Consider the following 21,291-nt stretch of genomic DNA (forward strand, 5'->3'; position numbering starts at 1 on the left):
GCAAGCGCCACAGGTCTGGCCGACTCCACCCTCCGGGGCGGGACAAGCGGGGCCCAAAATGGCGGCCAGCCGCTACCGGCGTTTCCTTAAGCTCTGTGAAGAATGGCCAGTGGACGAGACCAAACGGGGCCGGGACTTGGGCACTTACCTGCGGCAGCGGGTAGCACAGGCGTTTCGGGAGGGAGAGAACACCCAGGTGATCGGACTGTGGGTCTGCCTTCGGCGGGGAGGTGGTTGGGGCGAGGGGAGGAAAGGACGAGGCAGGGGCGGGACCTGCGCGTGCGTGCGCCGTCCCTCAGGCCGCACGTGCGTGTGGACCCCATTATCCCTGGGGAACCTTAGAAAACAACGACCCTAACTTTTACTCAGCGCTTTCAGCTGGCTGCACTTTGAGATTACTGGAGAAGCTTTTTGAAAATCTAGGAGCCTGGACCGTTCAGCCTTATTAAATTGAATCTCTGGGAGTGGAACCTTGCTCTATTTTTTAAAGCTCTACAGATGATTCGAGGTGCAGCCAGGGTTGAGAGCCACACCACTAGTGGTAGGCTTATTTCTCCCCTGACATTATGCCATTACTTCGCAGTATTGTGCACTGACTGAGCTGATCCCTGAGGACTTCTGCAGGGCCCCCGCTAAGCTTTTACTTGCTTCCTGGGCCCCTGTAAGCCTTTGCAGCAGGTTTGGGTCCTCAGCTCGTGCGTGTTCGTGTGCGTGTGCGTGTGGTAGACGTATGTTCTTGCTCTCCTCCAGGTTAGCTGCTGCTCTGGAATTCCATCATTTGTATAGCATATATTTATTGAACATCCACCACGTGCCAGGAACTGTGTTAGGTGCTGGGGCGACAGCAATGAACTAGACAGATGAGGTTAAGTTCACATTCTAGTTCAGGACACAATAAGCAAGTAGACATACATAAGACAGCCCAGATAAGTACAGTTCACCCTTGAACAATGTGGGGGTTAGGGACACTGACTTCCAGCCCAGCAGTCAAAATTCCACATGTAATTTTTATCCCCAAAAACTTAACTATTAATAGCATCCTATTGACTAGATGCCTTACTGAATATAAACAGTCAATTAACACATTTTATGTATTATATGTAATATATACTGTATTCTTGCAGTAAAGTAAGCTAGAGAAAAAACGTTATTTTGAAAATCATAAGGAAGAGAAAATACATTTACAGTAGTGTACGTATTTATTGAAAAAAATCCGTGTATAGTGGACCCGTGCAGTTCAGACCTGTGTTGTTCAAGGGTCAACTGTGCTATGATGAATATAAAATAGAGTAGCATGATAGAAGGGTAATAATTACAATAGTCACATAAGGCCATACTGTGTAGGCAACGCATAGATGAGACCTAAGAGAAGAAGAGCCAGCAATGTGCTCTTACTGGAAGGGCATATCAGGCAGTGCAAAGGTCCTGCAGCAGGAAGCAGATTGGCATGTTAGAGGACAGGAAGAAAGCTAGAGTGTCTGGAGAGTAGTGAATGAAGTAGAATTTGCTAAGAGTTGAGGTCAGAGGAAGACAGGAACCAGGCACGGTAGGGTCTCTGGTCAGAAGATGGCTTTTAGAAGGCCAGGGAGAAGCCATTGGGGGAGTTTACCAGGGGGCTGATGTAACCTAATTTACTTTTTAAAAAAAGATTACTCTGGTTTATGTGGTGAATTATAGGGGATTAATAATAAAATGAGACTAGAAGAAAAGCTATCATTGTAGCCCAAGCAAGAAAATGGTGGTGGTTTTGATAAGGGTGGCAGCACAGGAGATGGAAGTGGCTGCATTCGGGTTGCAATGTGAAGGGTACATCAACAGGACTTGCTGATATATTGGAATTGGGGTAAAGAGAAAGAGAAGAACCAAGGATAACAGCTAGAGTTTTTTGGCCTGAGCAACTGGGTGGAAGTTGGTGCCACTTACTGAGATGTGAAAAATTAGATGAGGAACAGGGGGGATGTGGAAAAAAATATCTTGAGTTTAGTGTTAGACATGTTAAATCTGAGATGCCGAGTGGACTTACTTCCAAGTAGAAATGTCAAATAGGCAGTGAGATATTTGAGCCTGGGGCTCAGGCAACAGGTCAGAGATGTGACATGTGACACACAGTCTGAAGAAATGACTTTTGCAAAATTTGGCCAATACCTGTCAAAGCAGGAACTTGTTTTTTTGCAGCTTAGCCCAATACAGAGCCAAGCCAGACCACCTACTGGAGCAAGAATATGCCCAGTGGGATCACTGAAACCTAGTGAGTGGTGGGCATGAATGAAATGTCTGGCTCAGTGCTTTGGGAGTGGGGGTGGTCACACTATACTGAGTGTCCTCATACCTCTTACAGTGGTTTTCACTGCCCCAAAGCATAAAGATCTTAAAGGCAAGACTCAAATCTAGTCCCCACTCTGCAAACCCCATAGGCTTTCTAGGGCTCTGCTCCCTACATATTTTTAGCATGAGCTTCCTCAGAATAGAGATGGTGCCATTTTTATCTTTCTCCCCCCTGGTGTCTAATATAATTCTTGGCACATAAAAGACATTCAGTAAGTGTCTGAATGAATAGATAAATGATTGGTTATGGCTCATGAGACACATCATTTGAATATAGTTACAGATGTAGTAGAACTAGATAGAAGTAGTGAAGAGTGAGAAAGGATATCTGTGTGTTCTAAGTGGAAAGAATTTATTTGAGAGTTTAGCATGTTGGGGGGACTGCAGGAACTACAGAAGAGGGACATAACCTGGCCCTTACCACCAGTGAGCTTACACTTGGGCAGACACATGACTTTAATGAAATCCCAAAGGCGAAACCAGTCAACAGAAAAGCCAACAGAGGCTAGATCCTTGGGGAGGTGAGAGAACATGACATTCACCTACTCGACTGTAAGTGTAAGAGGAGCCAGAATAAGAGGATAGAACTTTCTCCTTTGGTGTTGTCATCCTTTGTCGTCACCTAGGGAGATAGTTCTGATCAGTAGAAGGCCCACACAGATTTGAATCGTGGCTATAGATGCAAGTCATAGTTTGGTTGATGGTTCTAGAGCAGCTGAAGAATGCATCTCTGGTAGAGTGAACCAGTGCATTACAGTGGCAGCATGCACATTACTCAGGACCACTGTCATGGTACCTCATCCTGATGTCACTTGAGAACACTCCTGGGCTTAGTAAATCTTTGTGATTTTTGGAGGGAGCAGCTCCTTGCTGGAATTGAGAACATCACTGTGAGTCACTCCCACTGACACCCCTAGATCATTTATAAAGACCTTGAGAAGAAAGATGGTTCTGGTAGACTCTTCATTAAGCTGGCAGCCAGCAGCAGGCATTTGACCCAAATGACTGATTAGTGTAGAATTCTCCATTGGTTATGCCAGTCGCCATAAAGACAGGACTGGAGGGGAAACAGCTCTGCTTCACAGCCTTTTTGTTCCTATGAAGGAGAGGGGCAGGCCCCATGGCCTCCTCCATCTTAACAATAACACTGAACACACTCTTGGCACACTTTTGCTTGTATGATCTCATTTAATTTAATCCTTTGTGCAGCTGTGTGAAATAGTCATCTCTGTTCCCATTTTACAAATGAGGAAGCAAAATCGGAAAAATAAAACAACTTAGAGTCCCCTGGGAGTTAAGTGGCAAGATAAAACAAGTAGAAACGGACCCAGCTGTCCTGGCCTGATCTGGCTTTGCGTCCTTGGTGCCTGATCAGTCCTCAGCTGCCATTCCACTTCAGTTCTTGTTAGAAAGGCCTCTTGTTCCATAAACTTCAAGTTACTCCCCTCCCATCATTCCCTGATCAAACCTTTTTGGACCATGGACGTTTGGACAAAGAATTAAACATCTTCCTGTGTTTACCCACTTGCTCTTCTTTGGCCCAGTCACTATCTTCCCCAGTGCAGGTGGGAAGAAAGATGATCCTTGAGTCGGACACCAATGTGTAAAAGCCAGACTCACTAGAAAGCATGTTCATCATTCAGAGTCAAAACCAGAGTATGAAAACTACTGCCACCATTTATTTCACCTCAGATTGCCCTCTGGGGAGTATCACGGTCCACCCTGAACCCACCAGGAGGGAGAGGGTGGTGGGAAGCAGGAACACACTTAACACCTCTTACATATATCCTCTATCCTTTTGTGCAGTTTTTAAAAGTTAATGTATATGGGGTTTGCCCCCTTTGAATACAGTTTCCTTAAGAGAACACGTGTCCTCTGCAGCACTGAGAGCTTGATAAAAGAATCACAATATGGGGAGAGGTGGCAAAACAACAGTCATTGTTGACTTAAATACAGGGAAAGAAGCAAATCCTTCTAATAACCTCATTAGGTACAAAGCAGCTTCCTAAAAGGTCCCTGACTGCACACCAGCACCCACTTACCTAACCTGGAGCACAGCTCTGAGGAACAGCCTGGAACAGCCTGGGAAACACAGCCACCCAGGAAGGGCTCACCCACCAGTGTATTTCTATCTACGTTTAAATAATACCAGCCCCATTTGAGAGAAGTTAAACTTTGTCTTGGGTTTGCAGTAATATAAATGATATTTCCAACTGCTCAGAGGAGAATTCAAAGGTTTTATATAATCCTGGATTATCAGTCATCCAGTTGAGACCTGGTCTAATGCATTCTTCAGTGGGGCAGGGAGCTGGCAGCAGTGACACCATCTCATTCTTGCTCACCCCCATATGTGGTCCCTGAAGTCAAGTGTTTGAAGAATGGCCCAAGGATAGGTTATGCTATTTTTAGTTATAATATGAAACACACTGCAAAACAGGAGTTGTACAGAGAATTATTATCCATCTCTTTTTTTCTCTCCCAGTTCCACATGGAGTGAGAGTGAAGTATGGTAGTATTTAGACCAAGGGGTGGTACTTTTCTGTGCATGTTTAAAGAGGGATAAATTCTCAACTACTTTCAGTAAGTCTCCACTTTACTCAAAGATCTTTGGGTCTGCCAGTTGCCTCCTGGACAACTGGCAGGCAGCTTTGTGAGGCCTTCACTGTCCTCTTATCCTTGGTCCCAGCCTGTTTCATGTCTTATCACACTCCAGCCCTTGCCCCAGCCTCAGTGAGGGTGTCCTCTTATTCCTTCCCACATTGGCCATAATGTAAGTGGTTCTTAACTTTTAATAATCTAGAGCGCTGTGAACACCACCATCCTCCCCCGCAAACACATAGAGCTTGCCAAGAATTTGATGGCTTCCCTTGAAACGCTCCTTGGCTCAAGACCCTGCCTGCCTGAAACATCCTTGTCCTCCTGCCTCTTCATGCCTCCTCCCAGTCACTCCCATATTCCCATTCCACCCATGCTCAGGTCCAGCTCTGAAGTCTACACTCCTCGAAGTGAAGGACTCTGGTTACCCCTTACTCTGAACTTGTCACTGCAGTAGACCTGAAGACCTTCCCCACCACACCTGTCCTGTTAGCCAGGCTTGGTGACCAGCTCCAGCCTCTGATCTCCTATAACTCTGACACTCAGTTACACACTACCCTGGCTATATTCAATGTTTAATCTGTGCATGTCTTGTCTCCTCAGTGATTGCCAGCTTCTCCAGGGCCAAGGCTCTCCTCCCACAGCTTCCCCTTTACATAGTAGGTGCTCAAGAAATACATTTTCAATTGAATTGAAGGGAATAGGCTCCCATAGCAGAATGAACTCATTTGAGAAGTTCATTACCAAGTCATGAAAACCTTTTTTTCATAGATCCTCCTGGACTGCATCCAGCTCTACCTTAATTAGCTAAGCAGTTTGCAACACCCTTTCCCAAAAGTGGTTTTGCGTCCCTTTGTGTGACAAGAATAGGGCCGCTGTACCAATTGCTGTCACCACCCAAAATTCAATTTTGAAAATCGAAATCAGTGCCTGTGGCACTGATGTAAATTTGTATGTATAAAAGTTTAATATGGTAAAGAGAAATTTACTGACGGCAGAGCAGGGGAAATGTGAAAGGAGCAAAAATAGAGCCATAAAGGATACTTTGTCAGCTGAACATCTATTTTATTCACATTTATGGAACAGAGCTGAATTTTTCATCATGTCTCATCGCTGCCTTTTTAAACCTAGCACTGCTATTAGTCCTAAAATGTCCATAATCTCATTAGGTGTGAATGCAAAATCTGGTAATTTAAAGCTTGCATGTAAGAATATTTCTAAAGGTGCATGGTACATTTGTCAGGAAAACTATATTTTAGAATTCAAGAATGTTTGTGCTGGAGGACGGAGGATGTAGGTGTGTGGCAGTACTTCTAATTCTGGAATTAGAAGTATTGATTTGTATTGATGTCCTTTAAAGTAGTAAACAAGACTACTTTTTAATTGCTGAGCTTGGCTTGGTTATGACTAGGAACCCAGAAGTGGCTATGGCTCCATCTCTCCTTAAGCAGTAATAACTTGACTAGAAGCTGGCATACCACAAACTCTCATCACCTCCAATGAGCCACTTTTACAGCCTCAGAGAAATACTTTCTGACCTCAAATGGGAAGTTGGGTGACAAGTTCTTTTTTTGGTGATTGGTGAATTATTAGTGTTTAGGTATTTGGTTCCTTCTTAGGTTATTAATTGAGCTCCAGGCATTATGTGAAATAATCTAGCAGACTGTCTCTTTATTACTGAAGGAATTTTAAGAGGTTGAGAGAGTCCAGAGGGTCACTCTGTTTTTTCCACTCAGACCCTCTGCTCTTTGCCCTCATGGGAGCAGTTCTCTGCAAGGGTGACCCCTCCTCTCCCTGCCTTGCTGCACTATCAGAGATGGGAAGATGGGAGGAAGAGGACAGCCTGCTCACCCCCTTGAGGGTATAGTAGGAGGTAGCTGAGCAGCCCTCTGTGAATTCTCACCATGAGAGAAGATAAAGAAGCAGCAGGAGGGGAACTTGCATTGGCAAGGTTTCTGAGGGCGAGGATCTGGCCAGAGTGTGGGTTTGATGAGGAAGCACGGTCTTGGTGGCCTGGAAGCAGTGGTAGGAGCCCAGGACAGAGGTGCTGGGAGAAAGGCATGTCAGTGGTGTGAACGCCTTTCCTAAGACCTTGATTGGGAAGGTGAGAGAGGGGACAATCCAGAAGAGCAGCCATCAGGTGAAGAACAGGTGCAGCAGACAGCTGCTCACTTGGCAGAAACCAGGGGTCAGTATTTGAGCCCTGCTGAGCTGACCACAGAGTGCTCGATATCCACTGAGAACTTTGAGGGTCAGGACCAGAGGCCAGTCAAGTATGGAGTGAAGCTTCAGCAATTTTCTGTCCCTTCATCACTTCCACCTCTATCCTCATACCAGCAGTCACACCAGCAACTGATAATTTCCTGCCTGCCATTCCCTGGGCATGTGTTAAAGCCATTCCTGTGCCTGGAGAGCCCTACTTCATTCTGCTAACTCCTGCTCATCCTCCACTGTGACCCTCCGGCAGGTCTTCCCTGCCTTCTCTGGCTCCCCTGGCAGCGTCAGGGGCCCCCCATGTGCCCACAGCACCCTTCATTCCCCCATCGCCAGGATTGTCCTGAACTGTTCAGTCTCTTCCCCTTATAGCAGAGGCCTGTGTTTATACAACTGTTTACTACTAATAATAGTAACAGAAACTAATCACTCACATCCTCAGTGTTCCAGGTCCCGAATTCAGAGCAGTCTGGATTACCTCATTTACCCTCACACCACCCTCAGAAATAGGGACTATTATTATCTTTTCTGTTAAAAGAAAGGTTAAGTTTGCCAGTAAGCTTCAAAAATGTCAGTGCTTGAAAGACAAAGGCTGAGCAACCTGTCCCAGCTGAAATAAGATACATGACAGATAAATGCTGTAGGTGATCCTAGGCTGAAAAGGGTTTTTTTTTTCTTTAAAGATTATTACTGAGACAATTGACAGAGTTTGGAATATGGACAATGGACTAGATAAAAGTGTATCAATGTGAAATGTCCTGAATTTGATCAGTGAACTGTGGTTATATAAGAGAATGTCCTTGTACTTAGGAAACATCCTGAAATATCCAGAGTGAAGGGACATTATGTTTCAACTTACTCTCAATGCATCATAAGGAAAATATGTATATATAGATACACAGAATGATAAATGTGTCAAAAAAATTTTTTTAAGCCAGGGGCAGGAGGAGATTATGTGATTTGCCCAACATCCCAGAGCTGATAAGTGATGGTGCTGACATTAAAACCCAGGCAGTTTGACTCCACTGCTCTCCACAGCCATGGAGACCTGCTCATACTTGGGGCTGAGCACACTGTAGGTTCTCGGTGCATGTCTTTTAAATTCATAAGGGAACACATGTCCACAGGTATGAAAAGAGCAGGCAAAAGATGAAATGCACAATCATCTTTTGATAATTTATATAATATTCTTTAAAATTTTGTGCTGTTATTCTTTTTCCTTTTGTGTCTTATACCTTCTGTTCCTCTATCTTCTGGGTTATGCATGCCCTGCTAAAGACATGATTTCAAAATGCTCTTCCCGAGTGAGTACTGCAAAATTCTGTTCCAGCTGGGCTTTCCCTGGAAAGAACGCAATCACATTCTCACATTTTCCCATCCATTCTTTCTCTTCAGCCTTTAGCCCCAATCCACTTAGATAATGCCCAACACTGGCTACCGCCTCAGCCCATAATCCTTTCTCTTCTGTTGTGCTACCTGGCCATTCTCATGATGAGTGGCCTGAACCTGGGGATGAATCAAGTAGGAACTAAATTAATGGATCATCTTTTTTGTTTGTTGTAAAGTGGGGACCTCGTTTGATGCACACATAGTGGCAGAAGTGGAGCTGCCTCATTAAAACGCTTAACTACTGATTTATCTATGCTCTGCCCTTTGAGAAAAGATTTATATTGGAAAAATCCATCATTTGAATTCTGGATTAAAAAAACGAAGAGAAAGTTTTGGTCTGGGGAGCTTTCAGAATTCTTGGCTGAATAGTATAAGGAACTATAGATAAATAATAGCAAGGGCAGAGGAAAGGGGAGACTAAAAAGGTCTGAAAGGTAAATAACCACCTCTCATCTGCACGTTGCCCATCTTTCCTGGAATTTCTAGCAGGAGTACTTCTTTGTCCAGCACCCAAAGTATTTTCTCCTTCCTTTTTGCAAGGCCTCAGTGTTCAGGGCCTTATCCTTCCTAGCAGGGCCTAACTGGACTCCCCCTGTTGGTTCAATTCACCTGTCTCATCTTAATATACTACTTTCATGTTTCTTTCCTTGCAAATTTCAACAGCTCTCCACTTACCATAGATGAAAGCTCAGATAATTTTTTTTTTTTTTTTTTTTTGGCTTTTCATAAAAGAATCTTTATTTAATGCATTTCATATTGAAAGTTTAACTCAAAAGCGCTTTCTGTTTCTCCAGGCCAAGTTCTTTTACCTGCATATTCAGGCCCTCAGCCAGATAGTCTGGTCTAAAGCATAGGTAGCATTACTGCCTCCTCTGCCTTGCTCTTGCCGTCCCCTCTACCAGGAAGGGCTTCTCCACTCTCCCTTCTCCCAAACTCCTGTGTATCCCTCAGAACCCAGCTCAGTCTCGCTTCCACCATACAGAGACCACTCGAGCACGTGGGGATTCCCCTTTCTCTGACTTCTTGTAACTCACACTGCCCCTAGCACTCCCTTTATGAGATACGCCCTTCCAGTATTGTTTTTATTGTGACGTCTCCCACTGCAGCTGGTGTGGTTCACAGGTCACAGATGCTCAAGAAATGTTTGCCTGTTGATCAACTGAGTTTTTTCAAATTAGGGAGTTGATTAGGTGGAGCCTTTACTCCAAAAAGGTGATTTCTGATAGCAGGAGCTATAGGCCAAGTTTGCTTCCCATGGAGTGGCAAAGGTAGTGCTAAGCTGCAGGTCTGCTTCATGTGAATGCCTTATTTAATTGTGTGTGTGTTTGGGGGGGGTCCTTTCTGGAGGTGTAGACATGATGTGGGAGGCAGGGCATGATTCTTCACTTCCTTGGGGGTTCTTTGTTTTTCAGATTGCAGAGCCTGAGGCCTGTGATCAGATGTATGAGAGCTTAGCACGACTCCATTCAAACTATTACAAACATAAGGTGAGTGGGCCAGTCTTTTATATTCCCAGCCCTCTGACTGGAGAGGACCAGTAAGAACAAATGAAAATCTGTTTATACAGTGTTTTGTAAAGAATTGCGGATTTGCTTCTTTCAAATGTAACCAGTAATTTCTTTCAACCAAGCCAACAAAAGGCACCTGGTAGAGACTTTTAGATCACTTAAATAAAAGCTATTTATAATTCCGAATAAAAGTCATATATTTTTTATACCAGTGTATGCTTCTGGGTATATCTGATAATTATTGGATCTTATACCTATTTTCCTATCCACTCTGATGGAACTGGCATTTCCCCACACCCTGGTGATAAAGATGGGGTGATTGGGAAAGTCCTCTCAGACAAAACTGAGCTTTTTCTTGCCCTTTTCAGGATTACTGTCAAATTTCATTGAGTTTTGTTTTCCCCAGCCTTGAAAAATGTGTTCAGTAACTCCCAAATATACATGGCCAAATGCCTAGCCTACATGGAAAAGGATTTCTTCTGAATCCTCACAACTCAAAGTGTAGCCCGAGAGCAGCAGCAGGGCATCACCTGCGAGCTGGTTGAAAATGAGGGTCGTGGGCCCCACCCATCCTCCTGAATCACAGCCTGCATTTCCCCAGAGGGTTCTTGTTCATGATCAAGTTGGAGCCGCCTATTCCAGATAATACTGGTTCTTTCCAGGTCAAGTCTTTGACCTCCAGGTGGTGCTGCTCTTCTTGCTGGGACTGGCCCCTGGACACCCAGGGCCCAGTGAACTGCAGTTAAAGAGCAAGGCTGCTTGCTCTCCAGGATCATCAGGTCTCAGGTTGTGCTGCAGAACTAATCCTCTCTCCCCTCCCTTCTCGCTTCCCCTCTGCCCTGTGTGACCAGTACCCTCGCCCCAGAGACACGAGCTTCAGTGGCCTCTCTGTGGAAGAGTACAAGCTGATCCTGTCCACAGGTATTGAAAGCACAGCTGCCCTTTCTGGTTGGTTTGCAAATGATCCTGAGTTTGAGCGGCCAAGGGGAATTGTCTAATAAGACAGTTTTGTTTGATGTAAAGTCTTGTGGAATAGCCCAGAGGAAATTCTGAAGCTACAGGGCTCAGACTTTGGCCATAGACTATGAAAAAGGTCAAAAGCATTATTTAAAAAAAGAAAATCCATCTTTAGAGCTTTTAAATTCAAGACCAGGCAACAGAGAATAGGGGAATACGTATTTGCCAAAGGGAAGTAGTTGAAATCAGGATGGAAGGAAAATAATTTTATTTTTATAGTCCTAAGCGGGCTTTATAAACAATGAGGGTTTTAATTAAAACAAAAAGCCATTCAATAAATGTATATGGGGATATCCGCTTAAGAGTTATCTGACCCAGGGGACATGGTTTGTGGGTTAGATATAGGTATGTTTTGGAGTGGTTGATAGACCCTGATTAACAAGAAAGGAAATACCCTGCCTAGCTGATCCCCTCCTTACTTCCCCATGTCCATTGTCACTGACTGGGGAGTTGGGGTAGCAGCAGGGGGAGCCTGGGTTGAAGTAGGCAGGTTCTGGAAAATTGCTATTTTTATTGCCAAGAATATCATATACAAAAATAGGCTAACCTTTTCTGGGAGGGCATGGCCCTGAAACATTTGCCTTCTGGTACTCTAGAAATTTGTATTTACTATTCCTCTGGCAGCTTTCAGCAACTAAGTTTTGGAGATTTGGCCCTCCAGATTTGTACTTGTCTACTCTGGTCCTGTTTTTATCACAGTGCTCTCTGGAAGACTGGGGTATTTTGGCTAGGCAGGATCACCTTATTAGCAGTTAAAAATGTGCATGTGTGTGTGCTTATACAGGGGCCCTACCCTACCTTCTCCCTACTGCCTTCGTAGCTAAGAAGATAGCCACTTTTTGCGGGGTGCAGGCTGGGTGCCAGGCAAATTACCTCCATTATGTCCTTTCATTCTCACAACTTTTGAGGCAGGTATTTTTATCTCCACTTTACAGATGAGGAACCTGAGGCTCACAGTGTAATTTGTTTGAGAGGATCCAGTGGGAAGATGATAGGCAGGGATTCTGGCTCAGGTCTGTCTACCTCTGTGGTGCCTACTCAATTCCACAGCATGTGGTAGACCCGCACCACCTGGGTTCAAGTGCCAGCTCTACCACTTACTTTCTAGCTGTGTGACCTAAGCAAGTTATTTAGCCTTCCTCTGCCTCAGTTTCCTCATCTGAAAAATAGAGACAGTAAGGTCTGTGTGACATAGGCCAGGTTTTGAGAGTGAGCATCTTGGCCTGTGGGTTGCACAGCTGACACCAGTGCCATTTCTTTACTCACTCATGTGAAGCAGGGTATCAGGGACCCTGCTTAGATGTTGATGTAAGAATGCATTTTGCTTAGCACGGTCCTGGTTCATAAGCACTCATTTCATGCCAGCAGCCATTTTTCTAATACCTATCTGATTTGCTTCAGAAGTTGGGTCTCATGCAAAAGCCTTGTGGGGCCAATGTAAGTAATCAAATTTTAGACTTTAGTCTCTCTTTTTTTGTCTTGCCCTTTTGCAGACACCCTGGAAGAGTTTAAGGATATAAATAAAGGCATATGGAAGAAACTGCAGGAGAAATTTAGCCCCAGAAGTCCTGAGGAGAAGCATAAGGCCTGGGCTCAGTCCTTATCTCGCCCACGTACCTAAGCGTGGAGTCTTGTATGTTGCCATCATAAATAAAACTGCCCCAATTTCCCCCTGGCCTCCTTGGGAATCTCATCTAGCCTCCTCAGAAAGGAAGCCCTTATTGCTCAAAAGAATGCTTCAGCTTGAGAAGAGATGCCATCAAGCATCCGCCCTGCCCTCCAGCTAGGGCAGGGAAGTCTCCCAGAGGGAGGAAACACTGCACTCTGCCTGGGCCTGAGAAGGGAAGGTGACAGGGCCTCTGGACAAGGTGCTTCCTGCTCAGCCACGGGAGCCCCACCTGTCAACAGGGGTCTGGCTGGCTTCTGGCAAGATTCTCCAGCTCCCTTTTGTTGTAGGAGCTCCTGGGAGATAGCCAAAAATAGCAGTAAATATTGAAGAAGGCATCCTGTCGCAAATAGATAGCAGAAGGAGGGAGGTACAGCAGACATGAGAAAAGCCTGCTTGGCCCTCATTTCTCTGACTCAGAAGGATGGAGCTTGGTCCTCTGCCCCTGACCTTGCAGAAAACCTATGTTCCAAGTTTTAAGGTACAGAGAGGAGCTACAGACAGGCCTTGGCCAGTGGGGGCCTTGGGTTGCAGTGGTTTCAGCATTCTGGGCGGGTTCTTTGGAGGTCACAGGACAGGGGCCCGCTGGCCGGGGACATACACAGGGTCACCTTATTATTCCATGAAACCTTAGCTCTTACTAGTAGACCTTCACAATTCATTCTTGAGCTTTCTTGTCAAAAACCAGGCTGGGGAGTGGTGAGGCAGGGATCAACAGCACCCCTCATGGAGAAGTGGAAATGGGTTCTTCATCTCATTTGTACCTGGACTCCTCTGTATGTCTTGGAATGCATATAATAAAATACACAGGATTATGACATAAACCAGTTATATTGCAATACAGTTCTAGTTCTGTCCAGGGACCCCTGGTTAGGAATTACTGTGGTTAGGGTAACTCGGCGTATCTCCCGAGAGCTCTAGGTAAGGCAGGGCCAGCGGACAAGGGCTCGTATTTTGTCCTCTACCAGTGTACCACACTGGTACACTGGGGGTATAGGAAACACACCTCTTTCTAATGGACTATATTTCTATTAATTTATTTAAGGCAATTAACATATTAGTTCTCAGGCCAAAAGACTTGTAAAACATTACACCAAAAGGAGAAAAAAAACAAGCAGTCAAAAACCATCCACTCTAACATACCCCAGCCCTGTCACCAGGTCTGTGACTCTTCTCCAGGAGGCCCAGGAAGGGACAGGTCCCATGAGCAAAGGTCTCCATCCTTGTTCCACCTGGGACACACATTTACACTGTCTACAGCAGATCCAAGGCACGGTGGGAGCTGTGTGGCCATGGGCAGGGCTGGGCAGGGCTGGGCAGGGCTGAGCACAGCCTGTGAATAAGTTAAGTAACAAAGCCCTAGAATCACTAGCAACAGCATTACTGCACCTCCCCCAGAGGTAGGCAGCAACTAAAATGTAGTGCTTGGAAGAAAGAGGCGGCCCCACTCATCACCCACGAGGAGTAGTACAAAGGAATGTCAGTTACTGCTTTAAGGGACAAGTGCCAAGCAGTAGTCCTTTAAGAGGACTTACTTTGCTCTAAGGCATTAAGGTAAATTGAGTCCCACTGAGTATCTGAGTCTTAGGGCAGGACTGTCAGCTCTGAGGCTATCCTCTCCATTCTGGTCAGATCTTGGGTACGCTTGGGGAGTGCCTGGCAGATTAAGAGCTGAAGACTGGGTAGGCACCTAGCCTTTGAGAGGCTGGTAGGCTGGCTGGGCCACCTGACCAGAGAAAAGGGGCAATGTTCCCAGTTACAGCTCTCTAGTGACAAACATCCCGTCTGGGCCTTTGATGGGGCTTTCCATGGCTCTCCTCAGCGACTCATGCAGTTCTGGACATCCACAAAGCCCAGGCGTTGCCTGCGTTTCCGCTGCTCTGTCATCTAGAGTTAAACAGATGCGAACAGGTCAGGCCACCCGGGACCATCTCTCCACAAGAACTGCAGAGGGGCTGGCACCCACCCTCCCACCATGGACCCAGCTGCCGTTCAGCACTGGCAGTAGGCCGAGGCCCTCAGGGTGCAGTGAGGATGTCAGCCCCAAACCTTCATCCTTAATTAGCATGTCGCAAACCCCTAATTTGGTGCAGCTGGGAAACCACCCTACCTAAAAGGGGCTGCCTAACCTCATTGTCGCTGCCAGATGGAAAGGAAGATGCTCTAGGCAAAAGAGCATCTTGAGAAGCAGAAGGATGCTTTGACCTCTTACTATCACCAATGAACCCTTTGGAGGGACTTCCTAGCAACTGCTAAAAAGGGTGGGGCTCACACCTGCACCAAAGTTCCTCTTGGCCATGTCTTTCAGGAGCTCAGGAATGGGGGCTGCAACCCCTAGTCTAGCTTTCCACAGAAGGGAGGATGTGTTTGGGACCTGTCTTCTACCCCAGACCCAAGAACAAGGACCAGGAAGAAATGTGGGACAGGAAGGCCCCAGCACCTACTCCCTCCTCCCCCATGGCAGGCTAGGCTGTGACAGTCTGAGGCTGCCCCGTATGGAACCCCAAGGGTGGTGCTAGGATAGGGCTGGGGTGCACACCTGTTCCTTGAGCTCGTTGAGCTGGGCAGTGAGGTAGGACACCAGCTTCATGGTGGAGTTAAGCTTGTCCTGAAGAATCCGGATCTCATTCTGCTCCCCCTCCCCTTCGTTGCTCACTAGCGACATGGCCCTCATCCGGGGGAACCAGTCCAGGTTCTTGTTCTGAAAAAGATCACCAATACAGTGAGCAAGCTTGGGCCCGGCCTAGGAAGGCCTCGTTTTGAAAAGCAGTAATGCAGGGGGAGCCTGCTGCCACGCCCTCGACAAAAGTACTCCCCAGGGATGTGTCATGGGACAGTCTGAATTGACCAGGGTCCTCCCCGGGGCCAGAGTGAGCTGGCAGTGAACACTCTTCAGGCATTAAGGCTATGGCACTGTGACAGGCTGACTACCGTTAGACTGCCTCAAGTCTTTCACTGCTATCAACACCATCTGTTTACTCTCACAACACTCCTCGAGAGGTGGAGGGAAGGCCTCTGCACCCAGACCCTGAATCTCCTTCCTTCCTTCCTTCCTTTCTCCCCACCCCACCCTGACATGCACACCCCACGTCACACACCCCAGGAAAATGCAAGTCAGACAAATGGCATGCTGAGGGAGAGGGAGGCCTGCTGAGGACACTGGCATCTGACATGTGAGAGGGAAAGCCATGTTTCTCAGGACAGAGGAGGAGCGGGAGAGGGGCACCAAGCACTTTTCCAGTTCCTTGTGGCAAATCGAATTCTCAGACCAACTGATAAACCTATACTCAAAGAGCAGTTCAAATTACAGACTTAAAAAACAAATAGAACTTTTTTGCGCACTAAATAGGTCTTTTCTTTCAGACTGCAATTTATCTGCTGTGTAGCAATTTGAAGATGCACTACATCTGATGGAACTGATGGCCTTCCTTTACCCAAAACACCACAAGACCATTTTTTACTCACTAACTTCATTCCCTGTGTTACAACAGAACTTGGACATATTAAATTTGATTCCGCCACAGCCTGATAAAGTTTTTCCAGGCTCCCTCTCGGCCTGGGACCATACAGGCTTTGGGAAGCTGCCCTTCCTCTCACTGAGCTTACAAAGGCTCTCTCAAAATGGTCCACAGAGCAGCAGCCATGGCAAGGTCTGCCCTGCTTCCGTGCCACCTCAGCATTAGGCACCCAGGGCCCAGGGGTACCACACCTGTCCTTGGGGTCTGATGGGTTTGCCAAGGGCTTTCTCGTGACAACAGAGCTGCAGGACCCTCTGCAGCTCAGGCAGCTAGCCGAGCTCCCATGTTGCTGAGGGCTGGCTCCAGCTGCTCCTCTGCTCCCACATTGGCCTTTCAACAAGTGTCCACAGCTGTCCCGCCCCACCCCCAGGCCTCCCTGATCAGTGCAGGCAGACACAGCCACCCCTTCCAGGGCCCACACCTTGATCATCTGGGCAACGTAGCTCTCGGGCCCCGTGTAGTCCGTCTTGTTTTTCACGCGGACCAGCACAATGAAGTACAGGTAGTTCCACATGTTGTGCTCAAACTTGATGTGCTCCTCAAATGACACCGTCTTGTTGTCAAACTTGTCCCTCTCCAGACCTGAGGATGAAGAGGGTGAGGATAAAACCATCCGCCTCCATGAGCCACTGTGAGGCCACCTGCTGCTGCACACACCACCTCTTGATGCAATAGGGACATCTGTTCTTAGGCTAAAAGGTCTGATGAACATAGGCGACAGCCCACTCTGGGCTATTTAGGTCACTTCTATTTAAAGCCATGGAGATTCCGCCCTGCCACAGCTGCAGCCCTCCACAATGGCAGTTGAGGACTATGGGAGCAAATGCCAGAATTCCTCTAACCCAAGGAAAAGGTTAAGAGATTTGTCCTATAGGTGACACCCGTTCCTTAGCCTGTGGTGGCTGATGAAGGGACCAGCACTTCATACCAGGGATGGGAAAAGCCCAGAGGCTCAAGGCCACTGACAGGACTTCTGTTTCCTCTGTAAATTGAAAGGGTTTAAAAGAATGGTTTCTGAGGCCCTTTCCCCTCTTCCTCTATTACTCTGAATTCAGGCAGGGTCCTATTGTCCCCATTTCTGGGATGAGCAAACAGCCATCAAGCCATCAGTCCCAGAGCAGGGTTTCCCTGTGGCAGCAGGAATCTGGGGAAGGGCCAAACTGAGGCTGCCACTGGCCCAAATGATGTCCCAGCCCACAGGCTGCCCTGGCCCTGCCATAGCCTCTGTGGGGCAGGAACCAGGCCTCACCACAGATGAAGCATGTGGTCTTGAGAATCTCTTCCTTCTTCTGCTTCTCACTGCGCAGGTCAGCAAAGGTGTCGATGATCACCCCAAAGATGAGGTTCAGCACAATGATAATGACAATGAAAAAGAACAGGAGGTCGTAGACCACACGAGCTGGGAATAGAGACTCCTGCAGGGCAAGGCAGGGAGGCTGGGCTCAGCAGTGCCGGGTCCATCTGGCAGACAGGGCTCAGGCAGGGTCAGGGCTATAACAGAGGGGCCCAGTGCACAGCTAAACGAAATGAGGGTCTCTGGCTCCCTGGGCCCTAAAGATGGCAGAGTGGACCCATGGAATGAGAATCACACCCCCAAGTATAGATTTGGAACGGAGGACTCAGAAAGGATGCCAGCCGAGGCTTGTGCCTGCCCCTAACTTCTGGTTAGGGGAAGAGCCAGAGCTGAACTCCTCTGCCCCGCCCTCAGGATGCCTGGCCTCACATATTCTAGAAACCCTCTGTCTGGCCAGGGAGGTGGCTTCTCACACCCCATGAGACTGGTGACAGACTGCTGTTCTGGGAATGCTGGGCTGCCAGAGCCAAATCCTGAGGCCTCTTTATGAAGCTGACTCAGCTCCCCACCCTGCCTGCCCTGCTGTGGACTGGGGCTCTGCCTCTAAGATGAAGCCAGTGTGCCCCGGGGATCTGCCCACCAGCTGACTCATGCCTTCCCAGCCTGGGCAAAGTTCCATTGCCAAGGTCTTTCCTTGGAGCATCCATAGTGAGCTGGTGGGGGTGACTGAGCAGACTGGGGTGGGGATGGCTCATCAACAACATAACTGCACTCTGACCAGGTAGAAAAGCAGGAAAATGGGGATACAGATGAAGAGCTTTTAACATGGAAGATTGAAGGGGCCAAGCTGCTCTACCTGGCCATGACCCGAGGGCAGGCCCCTCACAGCTGCTGACCCGGCCAGGGCTTGGGCCATGTGGATCTGGGAGTGGGGCAGGGGTGCTCACGTCTTTGGAGGGCTTGCGGAGAATGTCGCCCACACCGCCACCGTTGCGCAGCCCATGGTTCATGACAGTGACGATGCACATCAGCAGGGTATCACAGGCCCGCTCCGTGTTGTCCAGCTCCTCATCCTCTGTAAGCGGAGTGTGTCCTCGTTCACACCCAGGCCCGGCCACCTGCCTCCGACCCCCACCCCACCCAGACTCCCGAGACACATTGCCCTCACCTTCCAAGACTTGAGGCACTGAGACCCCCGAGACACAGTCTATGCTCTCCCTACTGCATGTGTCCATGAACGTGGCAGCTCCATGTGGCATCCCCAGAGGGCTGGCTGGAGGGGACATGGATGAGGTCACAAGGTGGCCCAAATGCCTGGCCTTATCATCCCCCTGGTTCTTCCCCCAGCATCACATCCTCTAGCTCTCCACTCTGGCTAGAAATCAAGGGTCTTCATGCTTATCCCCACTGGGCTGTACGCTAAGGGCAGGGGAGGGATTCTGTACCCCCTAAGCCTGGCACATGGGCAGATTCTGCAAATGCCGAGTCTAACATGAATGACAGGGTCTGCAATCAAGTGGCTCCTTAGGGAGCTGGAGACTCAAGGCTCTCCCATCCCCCCAGCTGGTCCCAGGGAACAGGGAGGCGGTTGTGTGAGAACCTAGGACGAGAAACTGAAGCAGGGGACCGGGGGCATAAGCACTCCTAGGGCCTCATCCCACACCTCCCCGGGAGTGGGGCCCGGACCTCTAGAGTGGTTGCCAGGCAGTGGGTCAACCTCGAGGATGAAGTCATCCTTGAGGAAGAGGAAGCCGACGATGGAGAAGAGGTAGACGAGGATGAGGGCCAACAGGGCAGTCAGCAGGATGGAGCGGCCATTGCGGGTCACGCTCTTAATAACGTTGAACAGTGTCTCCTCACGGTAGATGAGGTCAAAGAGCTGCAGGGCAGGGATTGGGCCTTGAGGGGCTGGGAACGCTGCTGGAAACAAGGGCTGCCCAGCTACCAGTGGTTTCCCACAGCCTCCTCCAGTAGGGTCTGAGCTTAGGCAGGCATAGCCAGGTCAGCGGGCCTGGAGGGAAGGCTTCTCAAAGGAACCTGGAGTTCTAAGGCCAAAGAAAGGGAGAGGCCCAGGGGTAGGTAGATACACAGAGGGAGAGCGACAGCAAACTCTTATAGTGTACTTGCTACATGCCAGGACACACTCTGTGTGAATTTTGTGCATTAGCTCATTTAGTCCTCACGATCATTTTAGGAGGTAGGCGCTGTTAATTATCCCTGTTTCACAGATGGGGAAACTGAGGCACAGGGTACTGAAGAAACTTGTCCTAAGTCACACAGCTGGTAGTGACCAAGCTACGATGGACTAATTCCAGAGTCCAGGCTTAAACCAGCACCATACCGGGAAGATGGATCAGACAGGGGCCAGGAGTGGCATTCAGAGCCTTAAAGGCTAGGATGGGTTGAATCAGAGGAGGAATCTGGAAATCCATTCTGTCCACCCAAGCAGCAAGAAGACTGGACAGAGACTGGTGCTGTAGAACCGCGAGCAACTTGTGGGAAGCCCCAACTGCCCCGCACCCCTGCCCAGCTTGGTCCCCAACCAGGTCTCACCAGGATGCTATAGAAGAGCTCATGGGCAAAGAGGCCCAGGACACTAGTCAGGATGTAGCCCACGTGGTAGAGGAACTCCACGTCCATGACCATGGCCTTGTAGCCCCGGATAAAGGTGCCACGGTTACCCACGAAGCTCACCACGAACACAATCTTGTTGGTCAGCTGTAGGCAAGTGCAGGGCATGGGGATCAGGGACCCACTGCTATCCTACCCACCTGGTACCCTGCCCAGAGGCCAGGCCTTCTGTGGAGTAGATCTGAGCTGCTCCTGCTCAGCCTGGCAGACAAATTAATGAAAATGCTTCCAGAAATGCATCTGCACTCCTGGGACTAGAATAGAGAAGTCCCTTAGGTCCCACATTTTCTGGAAGAAAGTGAGATACAGGTAAAGGAGGATGGGTCAGAGAAGACCACCCTTAGCTTTGACAGTAACTAAAGAAAAGGTACTACCCTTACTCAAGGCACTTTATTTCCATCCGTCAGGAAATTGTCATAATATATAAATCTCTGCTGTCCTCAGTGGGAACAATGCGTCTAACACTGTGTGCAGAGCAGCCCTGAAGCCGGGGCTCCAAAGCGACTCCTGGCTGGCTGACTGGCTCTGAGTGCCAGCTGCCCCAGGTTGTGCAGGGAGATGGATAAGGCACAGAGGGGTCCCCACTGCAGGTCCATAACAAGCTTGGGATCCCAACCCAGGGACAAGAGGGGAGGGCAGAACAGTAGCTGCTGGGAGCCAGCAGGCCAGCTTCAGGTCTAACCGTGGCAAGCATGGGAGTGGCCCGGGGCTGGGGGCGGGGGGTGGGGTGCTGCCCAGGGCACTCACATTAAGGGCACCCAGGATATTGAGTGTGGGCCCAATGCCCAGGTAGTAGATGGAGCGCAGGATGAGTGCCACGATGAGGGGGCGGATGCTGTAGCGCTTGGTGAACAGGGCCGCGATGGAGAAGCAAATGAGGATCCAGAAGAGCAGCGAGATGAGCGGGGAGTCCAGTGCTCCTGGGGCCGGGGAGCAGGGCTGAGCATGGCTCGCTCAAATCCACCACTCAACAGACCCCAAAAAACCACCCCTCCCTGGAAGCCTTCCCTGTTAAGTTCCTGGTCACCTAGTGTTAGGGACCCCATTACACCTGCATCTCTGGGCCTAAGGCAGAAGACCATCTCCAGCTGCTGCCCCATATCTGGTCTCTGATCTGTGTGTGTGCACATGTGA

At 48.5% G+C, this 21,291-nt stretch overlaps 2 protein-coding genes across 3 annotated transcripts in view; one reads left to right on the forward strand and one right to left on the reverse strand.

Annotated features, from left to right (window-relative positions):
- Nucleotides 1–9: 9 nt before the first annotated feature.
- Nucleotides 10–13,538, forward strand: UQCC2 (ubiquinol-cytochrome c reductase complex assembly factor 2). 2 transcript variants are annotated; one of them, XM_039856314.1, is made up of 5 exons: nt 10–196; nt 584–661; nt 9,936–10,010; nt 10,883–10,952; nt 12,542–13,538. In XM_039856314.1, the coding sequence occupies exons 1-5, from the start codon at nt 59–61 to the stop codon at nt 12,667–12,669; spliced, it is 489 nt and encodes a 162-aa protein (XP_039712248.1). In that variant the 5' UTR covers nt 10–58; the 3' UTR covers nt 12,670–13,538. The 2 variants fall into 2 exon arrangements, with proteins under 2 accessions (XP_039712248.1, XP_039712249.1); XM_039856315.1 differs by lacking the exon at nt 584–661 and having other exon boundaries at nt 17–196.
- Nucleotides 13,539–13,727: 189 nt separating this feature from the next.
- Nucleotides 13,728–21,291, reverse strand: part of ITPR3 (inositol 1,4,5-trisphosphate receptor type 3) — a 64,416-nt gene continuing 56,852 nt past the window's right edge. The window contains 9 exon segments of the mRNA XM_039856152.1: nt 13,728–14,601; nt 15,254–15,415; nt 16,654–16,814; nt 17,482–17,647; nt 18,474–18,601; nt 18,695–18,799; nt 19,213–19,405; nt 20,080–20,244; nt 20,905–21,077. Of these exon segments, the coding sequence (XP_039712086.1) occupies nt 14,533–14,601; nt 15,254–15,415; nt 16,654–16,814; nt 17,482–17,647; nt 18,474–18,601; nt 18,695–18,799; nt 19,213–19,405; nt 20,080–20,244; nt 20,905–21,077 (1,322 nt within the window). The 3' untranslated portion in view covers nt 13,728–14,532.

Source organism: Pteropus medius, unplaced genomic scaffold, assembly GCF_902729225.1.
Source record: "Pteropus medius unplaced genomic scaffold, Ma_sr-lr_union100, whole genome shotgun sequence".
NCBI lineage: Eukaryota > Metazoa > Chordata > Mammalia > Chiroptera > Pteropodidae > Pteropus > Pteropus medius.